Source organism: Neofelis nebulosa, chromosome 8 (genome assembly GCF_028018385.1).
Source record: "Neofelis nebulosa isolate mNeoNeb1 chromosome 8, mNeoNeb1.pri, whole genome shotgun sequence".
NCBI classification, from domain to species: Eukaryota; Metazoa; Chordata; class Mammalia; order Carnivora; family Felidae; genus Neofelis; species Neofelis nebulosa.
Window position 1 is genome coordinate 88,648,358 of NC_080789.1, and position 20,964 is coordinate 88,669,321.

At 37.6% G+C, this 20,964-nt stretch overlaps 1 protein-coding gene and 1 long non-coding RNA gene across 7 annotated transcripts in view; one reads left to right on the plus strand and one right to left on the minus strand.

Moving 5' to 3' along the window:
- SLCO1C1 (solute carrier organic anion transporter family member 1C1) overlaps positions 1-20,964 on the minus strand; it is a 74,807-nt gene that overhangs the window by 36,996 nt on the left and 16,847 nt on the right. For all 6 annotated transcript variants that reach the window (XM_058743493.1, XM_058743492.1, XM_058743495.1 and 3 more), the window contains one exon: positions 15,380-15,512. In XM_058743493.1, coding sequence (XP_058599476.1) covers positions 15,380-15,512 — 133 coding nt within the window. The remainder of the gene's footprint in view (positions 1-15,379; positions 15,513-20,964) is intronic.
- The window catches only part of LOC131519914 (uncharacterized), a 63,481-nt gene that overhangs the window by 21,410 nt on the left and 21,107 nt on the right, over positions 1-20,964 (plus strand). The gene's annotated exons all lie outside the window — the stretch shown is intronic.

Consider the following 20,964-nt stretch of genomic DNA (forward strand, 5'->3'; position numbering starts at 1 on the left):
AGTGGTCTGGTTTCTTTCTTTTGCATATTGCTGTACAGTTTTCCCAACACCATTTATTGAAGAGACTTTTTTTCCCATTGGATATTCTTTCCTTCTTTGTCAAAGATTGGTTGACCATATAGTTGTGGGTTCATTTATGGGTTTTCTATTCTGCTTCATTGACCTATGTGTCTGTTTTTGTGCTAGTTCCATACTGTCATAATTGCTACAGCTTTGTAATATAACATGAAGCCCAGAACTGTGATTCCTCCAGCTTTGCTTTGCTTTTTCAAGATGGTTTTCGATATTTGGAGTCTTTTGTGGTTCCACACAAATTTTAGGATTCTTTGTTCTAGATCTGTGAAAACTGCTGTTGGTATTTTGATAAAGATTGCATTAAATCTGCAGATTGTTTTGGGTAATATAGACATTCCAATCGATGAGCATGGAATGTCTATTTCTTTGTGTCATCTTCAATTTCTTTCCTGAGTTTTATAGTTTTTAGAGTACAGATCTCTTTGTTTAGGTTTATTCCTAGGTATCTTATTGGGTTTGATGTAGTTGTAAATGGGACTGATTCCTTAATTTCTCTTTCCGTTGCTTCTTCATTGGTGTATAGAAATGCAAAATATTTCTGTACATTGATTTTGTCTCCTGTGACTTTGGTGAATTTATCAGTTCTCACAGGTTTTTTTTTTGGTGGAGTCTTTCAGATTTTCTATATAGAGTATCATGTCACCAGCAGATAGTGAAAATTTGACTTCTTCCCTGCTGATTTGGATACCTTTTCTTTTTGTTGTCTGATTGCTGTGGCTAGGAGTTCCAGTATCATATTGAATAAAACTGGTGACAGAGGACATTCCTGTTTTGTTCCTGACCATAGAGGAAAAGCTCTTAGTTTTTTTCCCATTGAGGATATTAGCTGTGGGTTTTTCACATATGGCCTTTATTATGTTGAGGTTTGTTCCCTCCAAATCTACTTTGTTGAAAAAAAATTTTTATGAATAGATTTGTACTTTTTCAAATGCTTTTTTTGCATCTATTGTAATAATCATATGGCTCTTATCCTTCCTTTTATTAATGTGGTATATCACATTTATTGATTTATGAATATTGATTTATGAATATTGAACCACCTTTGACCCTACTTCATCGTGGTGAATGATTTTTTTAATGTATTGTTGGATTTGGTTTGCTAGTATTTTCTTGAGAACTTTTGTATCTATGTACATGAGGTATTGGCCTATAGTTCTCTTTATTAGTGGAGTCTTTATCTGGTTTTGGTATCAGGGTAATGTTGGTCTCATAGAGTGAATTTGGAAGTTTCCCTTCCTTTTCTGTTTTTTTGGAATAGTTTGAGAAGAATAGATATTAGCTCTTCTTTAAATGTTTGGTAGAACTCCCCTGTGAAGGCATCTGGACTTTTGTTTTGGGGGAGGTTTTTGATTACTGATTCAATATCTTTGCTGATTATAGGTCTATTCAAGTTTTCTATTTCTTCCGGTTTCAGTTTTGGTAGTTTATATGTTTCTAGGAATTTATCCATTTCTTCTAGGTTGTCCAATTTGTTGGCATATAGTTTTTCTAATATTCTCTTGTAATTGTTTATATTTCTATGGTGTTATTTGTTACTTATCCTCTCGCATTTGTGATTATTTATTTGGGATCTTTCTCTTTTCTTTTTGATAAGTCTGGCTAGAGGTTTATCAATTTTATTAATATTTTCAAAGAAACAGTTCCTGTTTTAATTGATCTGGTTCTATTGTTTGTTGTTTTGTTTTGTTTTTGTTTTTGTTTTTCTTTAGTTTCTGTATCATTTATTTCTGCTCTAATATTTATTTCCCTCCTTCTGATGGCTTTAGATTTCATTTGTTGTTCTTTTTTCTAGCTTTAGGTATAAGGTTAGGTTGTCGAGATTTTTCTTGCTTCTTGAAGTAGGTCTGTATCGCTATATACTTCCCTGTTAGAATAGCTTTTGCTGTGGGGTGCCTGGGTGGCTTAGTCGGTTAAGCATCTGACTTTGGCTCATGGCATGATTTCACATGTCATGATCTCACAGTTCATGAGTTTGAGTCCAGCTTCGGGTTCTGTGCAGACAGCTCAGAGCCTAGAGCCTGCTTCAGATTCTGTGTCTCCCTCACTCTCTGCTCCTTCCCCACTTGCACTCTGTTTCTCTCTCAAATATAAACAAACATTAAAAAAATAAAAAAAAAATGTTTTGCTGCATCCAAACGTTTTGGACCATCATGTTTTCATTTTCATTTTTTTCCATGTATTTTTAGTTCTTTTTTAGTTTCCTGGTTGACTCATTCATTGTTTACTAGCATGTCGTTTAACCTTCATCTATTTGTGGACTTTTCAAATTTTCTCTAGTGGTTGGCTTTTACTTTCATAGTGTTATGGTCAGAAAAGGTGCATGGTATGATTTTAATCCTTTGTACTTGTTGAGATCTGACTTGTGACCTAATATGAGATCTATTCTGGAGAATGTCCCAAGTGCACTTGAAAATAATGTGTATTCTGCTCTTTTAGGATGAGATGTTCTGAATATATCTAAGTCCATTTGGTTCAGCGTGTCATTCAAAGCCATTTTTTCCTTGTTGATTTTCTGCTTAGATGATCTGCCCATTGATGTAATTGGGGTGTTAAAGTTCCTTACTCTTATTGTATTATTATCCTTTAGTTCCTTTATTTTTGTTATTATTTATTTTATATATTTGAGTGTTCCAATGTTGGTTGCATAAATACTTAACAATTGTTAGATCTTGTTGGATTGTCACCTTTATTATGAGACAGTGCCCTTCTTTGTGTCTTGTTACAGTCTTTGTTTTAAAGTCCAGTTTGTCGGATATAAGTATTGCTACTCTGGCTTTTGACTTGTATGTCAAATCCATTTTCATGTTAAATGTTTCTCCATCCCCTCACTTTCAATCTGCAGCTGTCTTTAGGTCTAAAATGAGTCTCTTGTAGGCAGCACACAGATAGGTCTTGTGTTTTGCTTTTTTTTAATACATTCTGACACCCTATGTCTTTTATTGGTTAGTCCATTTATATTCAGAGTAATTATTGATAGATATGTATTTACTGCCATTTTATTATTTGTTTTGTCATTGTTTCTGCAGATTTTTCTGATCTTGTCTTTGTCACATTTGGTCTCTCCTTTGCATTCAAGGAGTCCCCTTTAATATTTCTTGCAGGGCTGGTTTAGTGGTCACAAACTCCTTTAGTTTTCGTTTGTCTGGGAAACTCTTTATCTCTCCTTCTATTCTGAATGATAACCTTGCTGAACAGAGTATTCTTGGTTGCAGTCTTCCCCATTCCAGCACTTTGAATATATCATGCTGCTCCCTTCTAGCTTGCCAAGTTTCTGTTGAGAAATTTGCAACTAGCCTTACGGGGTCTTCCTGTATAAGTTAAGGACTTATTTTGACTTTCTGCTTTTAGTTTCTTTATCACTGTATTTTGCAAATTTAATTACAATATGTCTGATTGTTGGCCTGCTTTTGTTGATTTTGTTGGGAGTTCTCTGTGCCTCCTAGATCTGGATGTCTGTTTCTTTCCCTAGATTTCAGCTATTATTTTCCTCAAATTTTCTGCACCCTTTTCTCTCTCTTCTTCTAGGACTCCTACAATATGAATGTTTTTACATTTGATGGAGCTACTGAGTTCCCTATATCTATTCTCATGTTCCATAATTCTTTCTCTCTTTTGTTTAGTCTCATTATTTTCCATTATTTTGCTTTCTAGGTCACTAATTCATTCTTCGGCTTCTTCCAGAATGCTGATTATTTCATCAAGCCTGTTTCCAATCTTGTTTATCGCACTCTTCATTTTGATTCTTTTTCAACTCTGTTATCTCTATAGTAAGGGTCTCACTGATTTCTTCTATTGTCATTCTCTATCAGGTGTGTTACTTAAAACTGTTTCACCTAGATCTCTGGCTATGGCCTTATCTTGTGCTCTCATTTGGGATAAATTCCTCCATCTTTGCATTTTGCCTAAGTCTCTGCCTTCTTCTCTGTGTTAGAAAAGCCAACTATGTCTCCTATGCCTGAAAGTAATGACTTTATGAAGAGGTCATGAAGTGTCCAGGGCCTGGTGCTTCAGGGGGTGTCTCAGGTATGTGCTGCATGCGCTTTGCTGTTTTGTTTTAGCTGATCTATCCTTCAGGACGGTTGTCCTCAGAGGCTTTTGTTGTCTGCTGCGGGCAGTGTTTGCTCCCTGGCCTGAATGTGGTGAGTTTTAATTAGATGTGCTTGGTTTGGTCATGAAATGAGACATGATACCACTTCCACCAGAGCCAAGGCCCTGGAGAACTCTGGTTGGGAGACATGGTATGGGCAGAGGTTTATGCTCATCTTCAGAGGATGGAGCCTGCTGCACTGGAACTGATGGAAGCTTGACAGAGAAGAGCAGTCCTGCCAGAGCACAGGGGTGTGGGGCTTGGTATAAGCAAGTTAGGAAGTTAGTGTTGGTAATGTGCTGCTTCCAGCAGATGGCTCTGTGCTTATGCTGAGGAACAGTGGGGAAGGGGAATGGTACCAGCTCCTTTGTTCCAAGAGGCATCTCTGTGAATGCAGTCTGTCTGGAATATGCTTCAAGATGACCCAGAAGAGCAAATAATCTCACCCCTGTGTGCTTCAGGTACTCTTCAGATTGCTGTATCCATGCTGTATGCCCCTGGCTTGTTTGTCTGCCTAATCTCCAGGAGCAGCACAGTGCCCTCTGGGCTCTATCCGCCAGGTCTGCTGATCTTTAAACTCTAAACTTTATGCCCCGCTGGTTGCAAGAACACATGAAGTTCAACCTCTCTTGTTTTCCAAGTCAGTAACTTTAGAGAAACTTTCTCCTTGTGCATTCCCCTGTGTGCTCTTCTCTCTCGTGCCCTTCTCTGTGACCACAGCACCCTCCCTTCTGCAGCACCTGTGACCTATTTCTCCCCTATACCAAATCTGCATTTCCTACCTTCTTCGATGTGGCCTCTTCTCTCCCGTTAGCTGTGGAGTTTGTTCTGTCAGTCTTCAAGTTGGTTTCTGGGGTATTTAGGAGGATCTGATAGTAGCTGTGTTCATGGGATGAGGTGAGCCTAGGGTCTGCCTATTTTGCTGCCATATTCCTCTCCCCTGATATAAGGGGATTTTGAACTGTTTATCTGGATGGTATCACTTTTCTCTAGAGTTTATTGTTAGGGCTCGAAGTTATTTCTAATGCCATTCTTTCCTCTGATGTATGGTTACAATGGCAGCTGGACTGAAGAGCGAAGGCTGAATGGAAACACTGTGATAATTCTATCTTCAGTTCCCCAGCCATGCTCCCTCTCAAATTATCCTTCATGAGACAATTTCTCTGTCCACTGCACTCCCCAAAAAGAGGTACCTGATAAAAGGACATCACAATATTATCTTTTTCTCAGTGTCATCATGGTTCTCTTTTTGTTCAGGTACCATATGACTAAAGACTAGGAATCAGAGTAATGTATTTATAATATTAGTAATAACAACCTACTCAGCCATGTAAGTAAAACATGTATTGAGGTATTAAAATATATAGACTGATAGATGGGTCACCTTTTATCAGTTTTGCATAATCTATACCTCTCTAGGTCCATGAACCTTACAGAAAAAGTAACAACATTTTTGTATGTATGTTAGTATTTAAGGAAAGAAGTTCAGAGTTGTTGTTACTTTTATCATATGGTTCTCTGGCCAAAATAGTTTAAAAACCACTTAATGAGGATAACTATTTGTCGATTCTCAGCTACCCAAGAGAACATTCAGCATTAAAATCATGATAAATATAATTTTCTTTCTTTAATAATTCCAGAGGTACTACGGGCTGTTATAGTGCCTTAGAGCTCTTAAAATTAATGTCAATCATGATTATGTAGAATTTTTAAAATTTTAAATTAGAGAGAGAGGGAAGATGGTGGCGTAGGAGGACACTGGGCTCACCGCGCGTCCTGCTGATCACTTAGATTCCACCTACACCTGCCTAAATAACCCAGAAAACCGCCAGAGGATTAGCAGAACGGAGTCTCCGGAGCCAAGCGCAGACTAGAGGCCCACGGAAGAGGGTAGGAAGGGCGGCCAGGCGGTGCGCGCTCCACGGACTGGCGGGAGGGAGCCGGGGGGCGGAGGGGCCGCTCGCCAGCCAAGCAGAGCCCCCGAGTCTGGCTGGCAAAAGCGGAGGGGCCTGACGGACTGTGTTCCAACAGCAAGTGCGACTTAGGGTCTGGTGGGTCATAAGTAAACAGCTCTGCTCAGAAAGTGGCAAGGCTGGAGGACAAAGGGGGGGAGAGCTGCTGAGCCCCGGGACCACAGAGCTCAGTTCGGTGGGGAACAAAGGCGGTCGCCAGCGCCATCTCCCCCGCCCATCCCCCAGCCAAAATCCCAAAGGGAACTAGTTCCTGCCAGGGAACTTGCTCGCTCCGCACAAACACCCAACTCTGTGCTTCTGCGGAGCCAAACCTCCGGCAGCAGATCTGACTCCCTCCCGCTGCCACAGGGCCCCTCCTGAAGTGGATCACCTAAGGAGAAGTGAGCTAAGCCTGCCCCTCCTGCCCCCATGCACCTTGCCTACCCACCCCTGCTAACATGCCAGATCCCCAGCACCACAAGCCTGGCAGTGTGCAAGTAGCCCAGATGGGCCACGCCACCCCACAGTGAATCCCGCCCCTAGGAGAGGGGAAGAGAAGGCACACACCAGTCTGACTATGGCCCCAGCGGTGGGCTGGGAGCAGACATCAGGTCAGACTGCGGCCCCGCCCACCAACTCCAGTTATACACCACAGCACTGGGGAAGTGCCCTGCAGGTCCTCACCACTCCAGGGACTATCCAAAATGACCAAACGGAAGAATTCCCCTCAGAAGAATCTCCAGGAAATAACAACAGCTAATGAACTGATCAAAGAGGATTTAAATAATCTAACAGAAAGTGAATTTAGAATAATAGTCATAAAATTAATCACTGGGCTTGAAAACAGTATAGAGGACAGCAGAGAATCTCTTGCTACAGAGATCAAGGGACTAAGAAACAGTCACGAGGAGCTGAAAAGCGCTTTAAACGAAATGCAAAACAAAATGGAAACGACGACAGCTCGGATTGAAGAGGCAGAGGAGAGAATAGGTGAACTAGAAGATAAAGTTATGGAAAAAGAGGAAGCTGAGAGAAAGAGAGATAAAAAAAATCCAGGAGTATGAGGGGAAAATTAGAGAACTAAGTGATACAGTAAAAAGAAATAATATACGCATAATTGGTATCCCAGAGGAGGAAGAGAGAGGGAAAGGTGCTGAAGGGGTACTTGAAGAAATAATAGCTGAGAACTTCCCTGAACTGGGGAAGGAAAAAAGCAGTGAAATCCAAGAGGCACAGAGAACTCCCTTCAGACGTAACTTGAATCGATCTTCTGCACGACATATCATAGTGAAACTGGCAAAATACAAGGATAAAGAGAAAATTCTGAAAGCAGCAAGGGATAAACGTGCCCTCACATATAAAGGGAGACCTATAAGACTCGTGACTGATCTCTCTTTTGAAACTTGGCAGGCCAGAAAGGATTGGCACGATATCTTCAGTGTGCTAAACAGAAAAAATATGCAGCCGAGAATCCTTTATCCAGCAAGTCTGTCATTTAGAATAGAAGGAGAGATAAAGGTCTTCCCAAACAAACAAAAACTGAAGGAATTTGTCACCACGAAACCAGCCCTACAAGAGATCCTAAGGGGGATCCTGTGAGACAAAGTACCAGAGACATCACTACAAGCATAAAACATACAGACATCACAATGACTCTAAACCCGTATCTTTCTATAATAACACTGAATGTAAATGGATTAAATGCACCAACCAAAAGACATAGGGTATCAGAATGGATAAAAAAACAAGACCCATCTATTTGCTGTCTACAAGAGACTCATTCTAGATCTGAGGACACCTTTAGATTGAGAGTGAGGGGATGGAGAACTATTTATCATGCTACTGGAAGCCAAAAGAAAGCTGGAGTAGCCATACTTATATCAGACAAACTAGACTTTAAATTAAAGGCTGTAACAAGAGATGAAGAAGGGCATTATATAATAATTACAAGGTCTATCCATCAGGAAGAGCTAACAATTATAAATGTCTATGCGCCAAATACCGGAGCCCCCAAATATATAAAACAATTACTCATAAACATAAGCGACCTTACTGATAAGAATGTGGTAATTGCAGGGGACTTTAACACCCCACTTACAGAAATGGATAGATCATCTAGACACATGGTCAATAAAGAAACAAAGGCCCTGAATGATACATTGGATCAGATGGACTTGACAGATATATTTAGAACTCTGCATCCCAAAGCAACAGAATATACTTTCTTCTCGAGTGCACATGGAACATTCTCCAAGATAGATCATATACTGGGTCACAAAACAGCCCTTCATAAGTTTACAAGAATTGAAATTATACCATGCATACTTTCAGACCACAATGCTATGAAGCTTGAAATCAACCACAGGAAAAAGTCTGGAAAACCTCCAAAAGCATGGAGGCAAAGAACATCCTACTAACGAATGAGTGGGTCAACCAGGCAATTAGAGAAGAAATTAAAAAATATATGGAAACAAACGAAAATGAAAATACAACAATCCAAATGCTTTGGGACGCAGCGAAGGCAGTCCTGAGAGGAAAATACATTGCAATCCAGGCCTATCTCAAGAAACAAGAAAAATCCCAAATACAAAATCTAACAGCACACCTAAAGGAAATAGAAGCAGAACAGCAAAGGCAGCCTAAACCCAGCAGAAGAAGAGAAATAATAAAGATCAGAGCAGAAATAAACAATATAGAATCTAAAAAAACGGTAGAGGAGATCAACGAAACCAAGAGTTGTTTTTTTGAAAAAATAAACAAAATTGACAAACCTCTAGCCAGGCTTCTCAAAAAGAAAAGGGAGATGACCCAAACAGATAAAATCATGAATGAAAATGGAATTATTACAACCAATCCCTCAGAGATACAAACAATTATCAGGGAATACTATGAAAAATTATATGCCAACAAATTGGACAAACTGGAAGAAATGGACAAATTCCTAAACACCCACACTCTTCCAAAACTCAATCAGGAGGAAATAGAAAGCTTGAACAGACCCATAACCAGCGAAGAAATTGAATCAGTTATCAAAACTCTCCCAACAAATAAGAGTCCAGGACCAGATGGCTTCCCAGGGGAGTTCTACCAGACGTTTAAAGCAGAGATAATACCTATCCTTCTCAAGCTATTCCAAGAAATAGAAAGGGAAGGAAAACTTCCAGACTCATTCTATGAAGCCAGTATTACTTTGATTCCTAAACCAGACAGAGACCCAGTAAAAAAAAGAGAACTACAAGCCAATATCCCTGATGAATATTGGATGCAAAAATTCTCAATAAGATACGAGCAAATGGAATTCAACGGCATATAAAAAGAATTATTCACCATGATCAAATGGGATTCATTCCTGGGATGCAGGGCTGGTTCAACATTCGCAAATCAATCAACGTGATACATCACATTAACAACAAAAAAGAGAAGAACCATATGATCCTGTCAATCGATGCAGAAAAGGCCTTTGACAAAATCTAGCACCCTTTCTTAATAAAAACCCTTGAGAAAGTCGGGATAGAAGGAACATACTTAAAGATCATAAAAGCCATTTATGAAAAGCCCACAGCTAACATCATCCTCAATGGGGAAAAACTGAGAGCTTTTTCCCTGAGATCAGAAACACGACAGGGATGCCCACTCTCACCGCTGTTGTTTAACATAGTGCTGGAAGTTCTAGCATCAGCAATCAGACAACAAAAGGAAATCAAAGGCATCAAAATTGGCAAAGATGAAGTCAAGCTTTCGCTTTTTGCAGATGACATGATATTATACATGGAAAATCTGACAGACTCCACCAAAAGTCTGCTAGAACTGATACATGAATTCAGCAAAGTTGCAGGATACAAAATCAATGTACAGAAATCCGTTGCATTCTTATACACTAACAATGAAGCAACAGAAAGACAAAGAAACTGATCCCATTCACAATTGCACCAAGAAGCATAAAATACCTAGGAATAAATCTAACCAAAGATGTAAAAGATCTGTATGCTGAAAACTATAGAAAGCTTATGAAGGTAATTGAAGAAGATATAAAGAAATGGAAAGACATTCCCTGCTCATGGATTGGAAGAATAAATATTGTCAAAATGTCAATACTACCCAAAGCTATCTACACATTCAACGCAATCCCAATCAAAATTGCACCAGCATTCTTCTCGAAACTAGAACAAACAATCCTAAAATTCATATGGAACCACAAAAGGCCCCGAATAGCCAAAGTAATTTTGAAGAAGAAGACCAAAGCAGGAGGCATCACAATCCCAGACTTTAGCCTCTACTACAAAGCTGTCATCATCAAGACAGCATGGTATTGGCACAAAAACAGACACATAGACCAATGGAATAGAATAGAAACCCCAGAACTAGACCCACAAACGTATGGCCAACTCATCTTTGACAAAGCAGGAAAGAACATCCAATGGAAAAAAGACAGTCTCTTTCACAAATGGTGCTGGGAGAACTGGACAGCAACATGCAGAAGGTTGAAACTAGACCACTTTCTCACACCATTCACAAAAATAAACTCAAAATGGATAAAGGACCTGAATGTGAGACAGGAAACCATCAAAACCCTAGAGGAGAAAGCAGGAAAAGACCTCTCTGACCTCAGCCGCAGCAATCTCTTACTCGGCACATCCCCAAAGGCAAGGGAATTAAAAGCAAAAATGAACTACTGGGACCTTATGAAGATAAAAAGCTTTTGCACAGCAAAGGAAACAACCAACAAAACTGAAAGGCAACCAACGGAATGGGAAAAGATATTTGCAAATGACATATCGGACAAAGGGCTAGTATCCAAAATCTATAAAGAGCTCACCAAACTCCACACCCAAAAAACAAATAACCCAGTGAAGAAATGGGCAGAAAACATGAATAGACACTTCTCTAAAGAAGACATCCGGATGGCCAACAGGCACATGAAAAGATGCTCAACGTCGCTCCTCATCAGGGAACTACAAATCAAAACCACACTCAGATATCACCTCATGCCAGTCCGAGTGGCCAAAATGAACAAATCAGGAGACTAGAGATGCTGGCGAGGATGTGGAGAAACGGGAACCCTCTTGCACTGTTGGTGGGAATGCAAATTGGTGCAGCCGCTCTGGAAAGCAGTGTGGAGGTTCCTCAGAAAATTAAAAATAGACCTACCCTATGACCCAGCAATAGCACTGCTAGGAATTTATCCAAGGGATACAGGAGTACTGATGCACAGGGGCACTTGTACCCCAATGTTTATAGCAGCACTCTCAACAATAGCCAAATTATGGCAAGAGCCTAAATGTCCATCAACTGATGAATGGATAAAGAAATTGTGGTTTATATACACAATAGAATACTACGTGGCAATGAGAAAGAATGAAATATGGCCTTTTGTAGCAACGTGGACGGAACTGGAGATTGTGATGCTAAGTGAAATAAGCCATACAGAGAAAGACAGATACCATATGGTTTCACTCTTATGTGGATCCTGAGAAACTTAACAGAAACCCATGGGGGAGAGGAAGAAAAAAAAAAAAAGAGGTTAGAGTGGGAGAGAGCCAAAGCATAAGAGACTTAAAAACTGAGAACAAACTGAGGGTTGATGGGGGGTGGGAGGGAGGGGAGGGTAGGTGATGGGTATTAAGGAGGGCACCTTTTGGGATGAGCACTGGGTGTTGTATGGAAACCAATTTGACAATAAATTTCATATATTAAAAAAAATAAAAAAAATTAAATTATTTGAGCTTTCCTAATTCATTCTGTCAAAATGAAACTGTTTAGCATAACAATTATTTAGATTTTGAATAAATGTAATTTATGCAAGTGTCTCCTTTGCCACTAATTACTAGATATGACACTCTAGAAAAATCAATTAACCTTTTCAAATTTCAATATTTTTGGTGGTAAAGTAGGGGTATCCATGTAGTCTGTACAATTTAGGTTCTGTTGGATAAGGAGACAGAGAAGTAATTTCACAGGGGACCAGTGGTTTAAATGCTTTTAAACCAGGGATATTAGTTCCTGACCTGGATTCAGACTCTGAAACAATCTTGATTCAGAGACATGAAGTTCTACAGTAGCCATCTAAATAGTCTTCCTACTCCCACATTTCCCTCACCAGAGTTATTTTTCCAAGCAGCAGTCTGCATGGCCCTTAAAAAATGTAAGTGAGATCATGCCATTCTGCTCAAAGCTCTCCACCAGCTTCCCATCTCATCCCAAGAAGCTGAAGTTGCAATTGTGTGCAACCTTACTATTCAAGGTGAAGTCTGCAGACCAACAGCATCAGCTGAATCTCAAACCCTATTGAAGAACTACTAAATCAGAATCTTTATTCTACCACGAGCTTCAGGTGACACAAATGTCCACCAAAGTTTGAGTAACAACCCTGACAGTCTCTGCTATTCCCCCTTACATTTTCCCCTTGCTTGTCCTACTTCAGCCACACAGGCCTCCCTGCTGTTTACCCACATGCCAGATTCCCTCCTGCTGCAGGAACTTTATATTCATTATTCAATCAGCACAGAATCTTTCTTCCCCAGGTGTCTGCATGGCTCTCTTCTTCATCTCTTTCAGTCTTTCCCAAGGGTCATCATATGGGTGAGCCATCCCCTCATAACCCTACTTTAAACTGCAACCCTTCCTCCCCACAACATACTCCTTATGTGTCTTCAGCAGGTTATTTTCCTATATAGCACTTAACATTATCTGGAATACTGTATCATTATTTATTTCTTTATTATCTGTCTCCTCCTCATAAGATCCAAGAGAACAGAGATTTTTTTGTCTCTACTCTATCTGCATTACCTAGAAAAACCACCAATATATATTTTTTAAATTCATGATTCAGGTGAGCTCACACACATAAAGCTAAACACAGTCTGTTCATGGTAGCCCCTCAATAATTGATATCCATTATCAGTGTTATGTTTTGCTGGAAATCAAAAGTATTTCTGCTAGGCAGAAGAGTACAGTGGTCTCTTGGAGATCAAAAATGACATTTGGACAATTGTCCAAATAATACTGTGAAAAGTTAAAAAGAAGTTATTATAATAACCCTTAGTAGATAGTAAACTTCATGGGTAAAAATTGTGCACATATATTTTTGTTTAATTTCATTTTGTTTTTTTCTCACTGAAGTAGCCCCATTACATGGCACAGTACCAGGCCAATGCAGACACTAAATAATAAATAAACAAATGTAACTTCAAACATACAAAAAAGTAGTGTCTAATGATTTGTCTTTGACCCTTTGGCAACCTTTGATAACCCTAGCCTGGCTGCCTGGCTGGTCTTTTTCTGATTTTCTTTTACTAGAAAAAAGAAAAATCTTTTACTAGAAAATTTTACTTCTTTAACTGGAAAACTTCAAATACTAGTAAAGTCAACATTCACTTGGCATCTAAAATTTGCAATTATGTAAGAACCTAGACAGTCATGTGTGAACTCCCTCTTTTGCTTGACTGCTAAACGATTGTACTCAAATTACTAAGATCCCTGTGGAAATGCTTTGTTGCTATTTACCACTTTTGTGATCTTGAGGTTTTGGCTTTTGATTAAGGGGAAACAGAATGTTTTATATTTGTCACTAACTTGAAGTGACAAAATTATTAATCTGAAGACAACCCATTACTTGTCTCTGGTTAAAACCAGGTGGCTTAATGATCTAAGAAGGTCTCATAACAATGCATAACAATAATGACACAGTTACTAGATATATGAGGAAACTTAGCAAGCATTTTACCTGTGTCATCTCATTTAATATTTGCAATATTATAAGCTAGTTATTATTTTTAATACTTATAATACCTATTTTTAATATGCATAAACTGAGGCCTGGAAAGCTTAAGTAACATGTCCAAGGTCATACAGAAAAGACCCACTGCAGAATGAGTTATGTCAAGAGTCATAGATTTATTTATCCTCTGCAACTACTTTCTAATTTTATGTTTTTAAGTAATGGAATTCTTACCCCCACCCCCACCACCTGGCAAACTGTTGCATGGGGGTTCAGTGACTAGAACAGATAGTAGTGTCACAGCTATTGATCAAGCAGGGATTAGGCAGAGTGAAGATCCATTTCCTCAGCCTTTTCCTTTGCTTACTGTTTTTCCATTGACTCCAAACGGCACCTTTGTAGAACCTCAGTGATCCAAGGAAAACTTCTGCCTCATGAAAAGGAGGCTGGATAGGTGTTCAAAGAGTTGGCAGAAGTTCTGAAAACACCGATCTCTCTCCAAGTAAAAATGAAGGGGCCAGGGAAACTATCCAAATAAGTACAAGAGATCCCACTCAGAGGATTCTGTGCACTATCTTTATAGATTGACCACAGAGGTAAAAATCTGACTATATTTATATAGTAACTTGGGAATCCAAGAAAACGTTTGTACTATATCATACCTAAGTCTGTATAGCTCTAAAATGTCATGATACAATGATCTAGAGTGAACAGTATCAAAGTATTATTTGATATATAATCTTAAAAAACTATTATCTTGCTTCAAAACCTCTAGGTAGTCACTTCTCTCAGTTGGCAATAGGTAACCATGGATAAGGAAGGCAACATAGATATGCATGAAGTCAGAATACTTGTTTTAGGATTCCAGTTCTATAATTACAGGACACCTAACCTTGAAAAAGTTGACTAAGTCATGATCATTAGTCCTAAACTAAAAAGACAAACTATGCTCTTCTACTTCACAGGTAAAAGTGAAATGATATAAAGATGGTGGAAAATCTTTGGAACTACTAAAGTTGTATGCAAGTACTAACAAACTTAGTAGCAAAAGTACCAAAAGCAGCCTTCAGGGTTAAAGGATACCGACAACCTATACCTACTGAAAAAGTTCTATGAGATAGTATTTGGACACTGAATAGCTATTTGAATTGATAAAATACCCTTAGTCAATGATCTGCCAGTCAAGTGACCCAGCATATTGTCAGAAGCATTCATTCATTACCCATTTGACATCTACCACAATACACTAATTTTTTACTTATTTTGTCTCCCCAGATAAATTTTTTGAATGAAGACATATAGTGAAATTTCCCTTTAGTTTTTGCTGACATCGATACATAGCTGTATATCAATTTTTTTACAGATTATTAAATTTTAAGCAAACTTGTAAGTATTCTGAATTTTTTCCCAGAGGCTATAACAAAAATAAAGTATAAATCATCATGCTTTAAGCCATGTGTGATTTTCTTAAATTTAAACAATTGTAATTATAAAAAGTGAGCAATACAGTTGGTTAAATCAAGAAAAAGATAATTGCTTTAGACTTACTGCTGCATGAAGAACTGAGGCATTGCAATGAGCAGTGTTCCAACTCCCATGATTAGGCACCCTGTTCCGATTATTTTTGGCCTGTGAAGTTTGGCTCCAAAGTAGCTAACAAATGTTATAACTAAGAGATTCCCTTCAGATAAAGAATAAAATGTGCATCAGTTAGATAAATTAGAAAAAGTCATCAGCATATTAAATGCATGAATGTCTATAGCCGTTCTGGCAATTCTTTGTTTTGACTAAACTGTCTCCCCACCATCCTTCCCATCCTTTTTCTCTTCTCTTTAATCTGAGATGACTGTTGAAATTGTCTCCATGCTCATTACTTCAATTATTTCATCCATTTATCAAAATACTTTAATTATCAACAAAACTACCTCATTGTCATCTACCCTGATTATTTGCCCTTTTAAAAGTGTTTTAACAGTAAATCAAATTGTAGAAGAGTTCCTTTAGGTGTTCTCTTAAGTTTTCCTCAATGATTTTGAAGTGAACCTTATTACTGTTTTTTCATTCATTAATATTTTTTATTAAAACTTGTCAGTTTCCCATTTGCTCTTAAAACATACATTACAAATTCTTGCTTCAGCAGATATTCCTTCTAAAAAAAGTATGATAAACACAACTGTACCTCACTTTATGAAATCAAATTATGAAATTCATATTAGTACAAAAAAGAATTTTTCTGCAAGTATAATTCATGCTTTTTGAAAATGTCTCTAGAGAAGCATATGATAAATTACTTTTAGTTGATGATGGTGATGAGTGATTAAATATGCTTTAGGGAAAACATCCTCATATTTTGCTGTACACAAAAACGCTGAAAGGTGGTGGTGACAGTAACAGAAACCTTAAAAATGTAGTATCTTGGAAGCTCCCAACAGATTCTGATTCTATGGATCTAGGGGTAGGTCAAGAAATATGCATTTTTAAAACTAGCTCATATGTGCTGATGGAGATGGTTCCTGAAATACGGTTTGATAAACATTGTTTAGAATCTTAGATTTCAAAAGGCTTAAAGTTTCAGTTCTTTGCATTTGGAATAGTCTTTAAAATCTTCACTGCTAGATAGAGTAAGAACTTAGCAATTCCCCAGCAATTGATTGTGATGGCTGATGGATAGTGCTGCTTTGAAGCTTTCTTCGATGTTTCCAATTTTCGAGCAAGACTGTGTTTGCTTACATCTGTAAGCAATCATCTAATTTACTACTGTTTGTTCACATTGCCAGCTTTAGTCAAGTGCAAAAAGAGTAGCAATTTTTATAGACTTGAGGACAATAATGACAGTGAGAAAATTAGCTTGCACAGTGGCTCTAGGTTTTATGGCTTCAGAAAGAATTAAACTTGTTTTAATTTTCACAGGGGAAAAAATATTGAGTATGAGATTTCTCATTCCGTATTTAAGCATTTAGTAGAAGAAACTTTGTATCATATTACATTGATAATTATGTCTATACTTTTGTTAATGTGTTACAGTGAATAAGACAAAGTAAAAGCTGACCTTCAGTTATAGGTAATGTATCCCTGCAACCAACATTACCTATTCTCCCCAACTCCCACACCACCAACACTTCACAATAAAGAACTCAGGTTTACAGACTGTTTCTGTGTTACATTAGTGAGTATGCCAAAGACTACATAATACCATTTTAGCATCTATAATATCTATAGTGTTTTTGCTTTCTTTACTTTGTATCCCTCTGAGTTCTCAGAAGATACACATAGAAAATAAATGGCAATAAGTAATCTCTAAAAAACTAAATTGGATATCAAAATTCTTTCACATTTACTATCACTAGCTTCTGAAAAAGACAACAGATCCAGAGTGTTTTAAAATGGTTTTACCAAGCTTTTAAGGAACAGATTCTCCCCACCTTCTCTTTCTTCATTTCTCTCAACACACACACACACACACACACACACACACACACACACACACACACACACACACAGTACTTAGATAACAGAAAAGAAAGCCATCCAACTCATAAGACTTATATACCCTTGAAACCAAAACTAGACAAGGACAATGAAAGAAAAGACCAAATGCAATTTGTTCCAGAAGTGCAAGGGTACCACCAAATAAGATATATATATATATATATATATATTTAGTCATTGTATTAAATTAAAGAAGGAGAAAAATTCCATGGTTATCCTAACAGATGTAGTAAATGCATCCAATATAATTAACCACTCATTTATGATAAGAAAAATATTTGAGCATATTAACTTTTAAAGTATATCTACCAGGCACACCTGGGTAGCTAAGTCGCTTAAGTGTTCACCTCTTGATTTTAGCTCAGGTCATGATCTCATGGTTTGCAAGATCAAGCCCCACGTAGGCCTCTGCACTGACAGTGTGGAGTCTGCTTGGAATTCTCTCTCTCTCTTTGTCCCTCCTTCACTCATGCTAATTGATTAAAGATTTAAAAAAAAAAATAAAGTGTATCTACCATATTACACTGCACACATATTATTTAATGAATTTATAAAAGCATTTTCATTAAGGTCACATATGAGAAAAGAATGCCCATTGTCACTACTTCTATTTAAGATAGTACTGAAGCCAAGGCAATAAGGCAAAAACAAACAACAGATCTAAGAATTGGAAAGAATAATATAAAACTGACTTCTGTCTCAGACAATATGATTGTCCATTCAGAAAACTCTACTATAGACATCTATAGACAATTAAAATGACACATATTTATACTATAAAGAATCCTGGGGCACCTGGGTGGTTTAGTTGGTTAAGTGTCTGACTCTTGGTTTCAGCTCAGGTTATGATCTCATAGTTGGTGAGTTGGTGCTGCTAAGCATATAACCTGCTTGGGATTCTCTCTCTCCCTCTCTCTCTCTACCCTTTCACTGGTTGCTCTCTTTCAAAATAAATAAATAAACTTAAAAAAAGGGAAAAAAAGAAAATCCTAAAGACTGCATAAAACAACTACTAGAAATAATAAATAAATGCAGTAAAGTAATAGGAAACAAAATAAATAACCAGAAATTGGTAGCATTTCTATACCATAATGACAAAAGAGAAGAAAAGAGAAATTTTAAAAACAACACCATTTACAACTGGACTAAAAAGAATAAAATATGTAAGAAAAAACTTAACCAAAGAGGCGAAAGAAGTATACTTCAAAAACCATAAAACACTGATGAAAGAAACTGAAGATGACAAGGATACCTGGGTGGCTCAATAGATTAAGTATCTGACCTTAGTTTTGGCTCAGGTCATGATCTGATGGTTCATGAGTTCAAGCCCCAAGCCGGGCTCTGTGCTGACAATTGCAGAGCCTGCTTGGGATTGTTTGTCTCCCTCTCTCTCTGTCTCTCCCCCACTCGTGGGCACGCTCTCTCTCAAAATAAACAAACATTTAAAACTGCTTTAAAAAAAACAAATTGAAGATGACAAAAACAAATGGAAAGATATTCCATGCTCATAGATGGAAAGAATGAATATCATTAAAATATTCATATTACCCAAAGCAATCTACAGACTCAATGCAATCCTTGTCAAAATACCAACACCATTTTTCACAAAACAAGAGAAAATAATACTAAAATTTGTATGGAGTCACAGAAGACTAGTGATCTTGAGAAAGAAGTACAAAACTGAATGTATCACAAAGTAGATTTCAAGATAACTACAAAACTGTAGCAATCAAAACAGCATGGTATTGGCACAAAAATAGACACAGAGATCAAAAGAACAGAGTAGACACCCCAGAAATAAACACAATTAAATGGTCAATTAATTCATAACAAAGGTAGCAGAAATATATAATGGGGAAGACAGTCTCTTCTATAAATGGTGTTGGAAAAACTGGACAGCCATATGTAAAAGAATGGAACTGAACCACTTTTTAATACCATACATCCAAATAAACTCAAAATGGATTAAAGACCTAAATTTGAGATCTGAAACAATAAAAGTCCTAGAAGAGAACACAGGTAGTAATTTCTCTGACATTGGCTGTAGCAAGAGTTTTCTAGATCTGTCTCCTCATGTAAAGGAAACAAAAACTAAAATAAACTATTGGAACTATATAAAAATAAAAAGTATTTACACAGGAAAGGGAACCATCAACAAAACAAAAGATAACCTGCTGAAGGGGAGAAAATATTTGCAAATGATATATCTGACAAGGGTTAATATCCAAAATACATAAAGAATTTATATAACTCAACACCAAAAAACAATCTGATTAAAATATGGGCAGAGGAGCTGAATAGACATTTTTCCAAAGAAGACACACAGATGGCCAACAGACACATGAAAAGATACTCAACATGAGTAATCATCAGGGAAATGTAAATCAAAACCACAATGAGATATCCCCTTACACCAGTTAGAATGGCAACTATCAAAATGACAAAAAATAACAAGTGTTGGCAAGGATGTGGAGAAAAAGAAAACCTTATGCACTGTTGGTGGGAAGGAAAATTGGTACAGCCATGGTGGAAAATAGTATGGGGGTTCCTCAAAAAATTAAAAACAAAAATACCACAAGAACAAATAATTTTACTGTTGTGTATTTACCCAAAGAAAATGAAAACCCTGATTAAAAAAGATGTATGCACCCTTACGTTTATTGTAGCAGTATTTACAATATCCAAGATATGGAAGCAACCCAGATGTCCATTCATAAATGAATGGATAAAGGAGGTGTGTACGTACACACACACACACACACACACATACACACACAGGAATATTATGCAGCCATATAAAGGACAAGACTGTGCCATTTAGGACAATATGGATGGACCTAGTAGGTATAATGGTAAGTGAAATAAGTCAGACTGAGAAAGAAAAATACCATATGATTCTACTCATAAGTGAAATCTTAAAAAATGAACAAAAAGCAGAATCAGACCTTTAAATACAAACTGATGGTTGCCAGAGGAGAAGGATGGTTGGGCAACATGGATGAAGGGAAGAGGGAGACACAGTCTTCTTGTTATGCAATGAGTAAGTCATGGGAATAAAAGGCACAGCCCAAGGAATACAGTCAATAATACTGCAGTAGTGATATAATGGAAGAGATGGTAGCCACACTTGTGGTGAACACAACATAAAGTATAAACATGCCAAATCACTAAGTTGTACACCTGAAACTAAGGTACTATTGTGTGTCAACTATAAATTTTTTAAAAAAAAATTAACATAAATTCAACAAGGTTTCTGCATAAATATTATATTAGATATTAACATTATTCTAATATTCCAGGAATTGCTAAATAGAAAATGTAACAGAAGACTGTTGTTGTAAAAGCAATGATTAGAGGGAACTTTAGAGCATTGAATGCATATATTAGAAAAGAAGAAAAATTTAAGGGCGCCTGGGTGGCTCAGTCGGTTAAGCGGCCGACTTTGGCTCAGGTCATGATCTCGCGGCCCGTGAGTTCGAGCCCCGCGTCGGGCTCTGTGCTGACCGCTCAGAGCCTGGAGCCTGTTTCACATTCTGTGTCTCCCTCTCTCTGACCCTCCCCCATTCATGCTCTGTCTCTCTCTGTCCCAAAAATAAATAAATGTTAAAAAAAATTTTTTTGAAAAGAAGAAAAATTTAAAACCA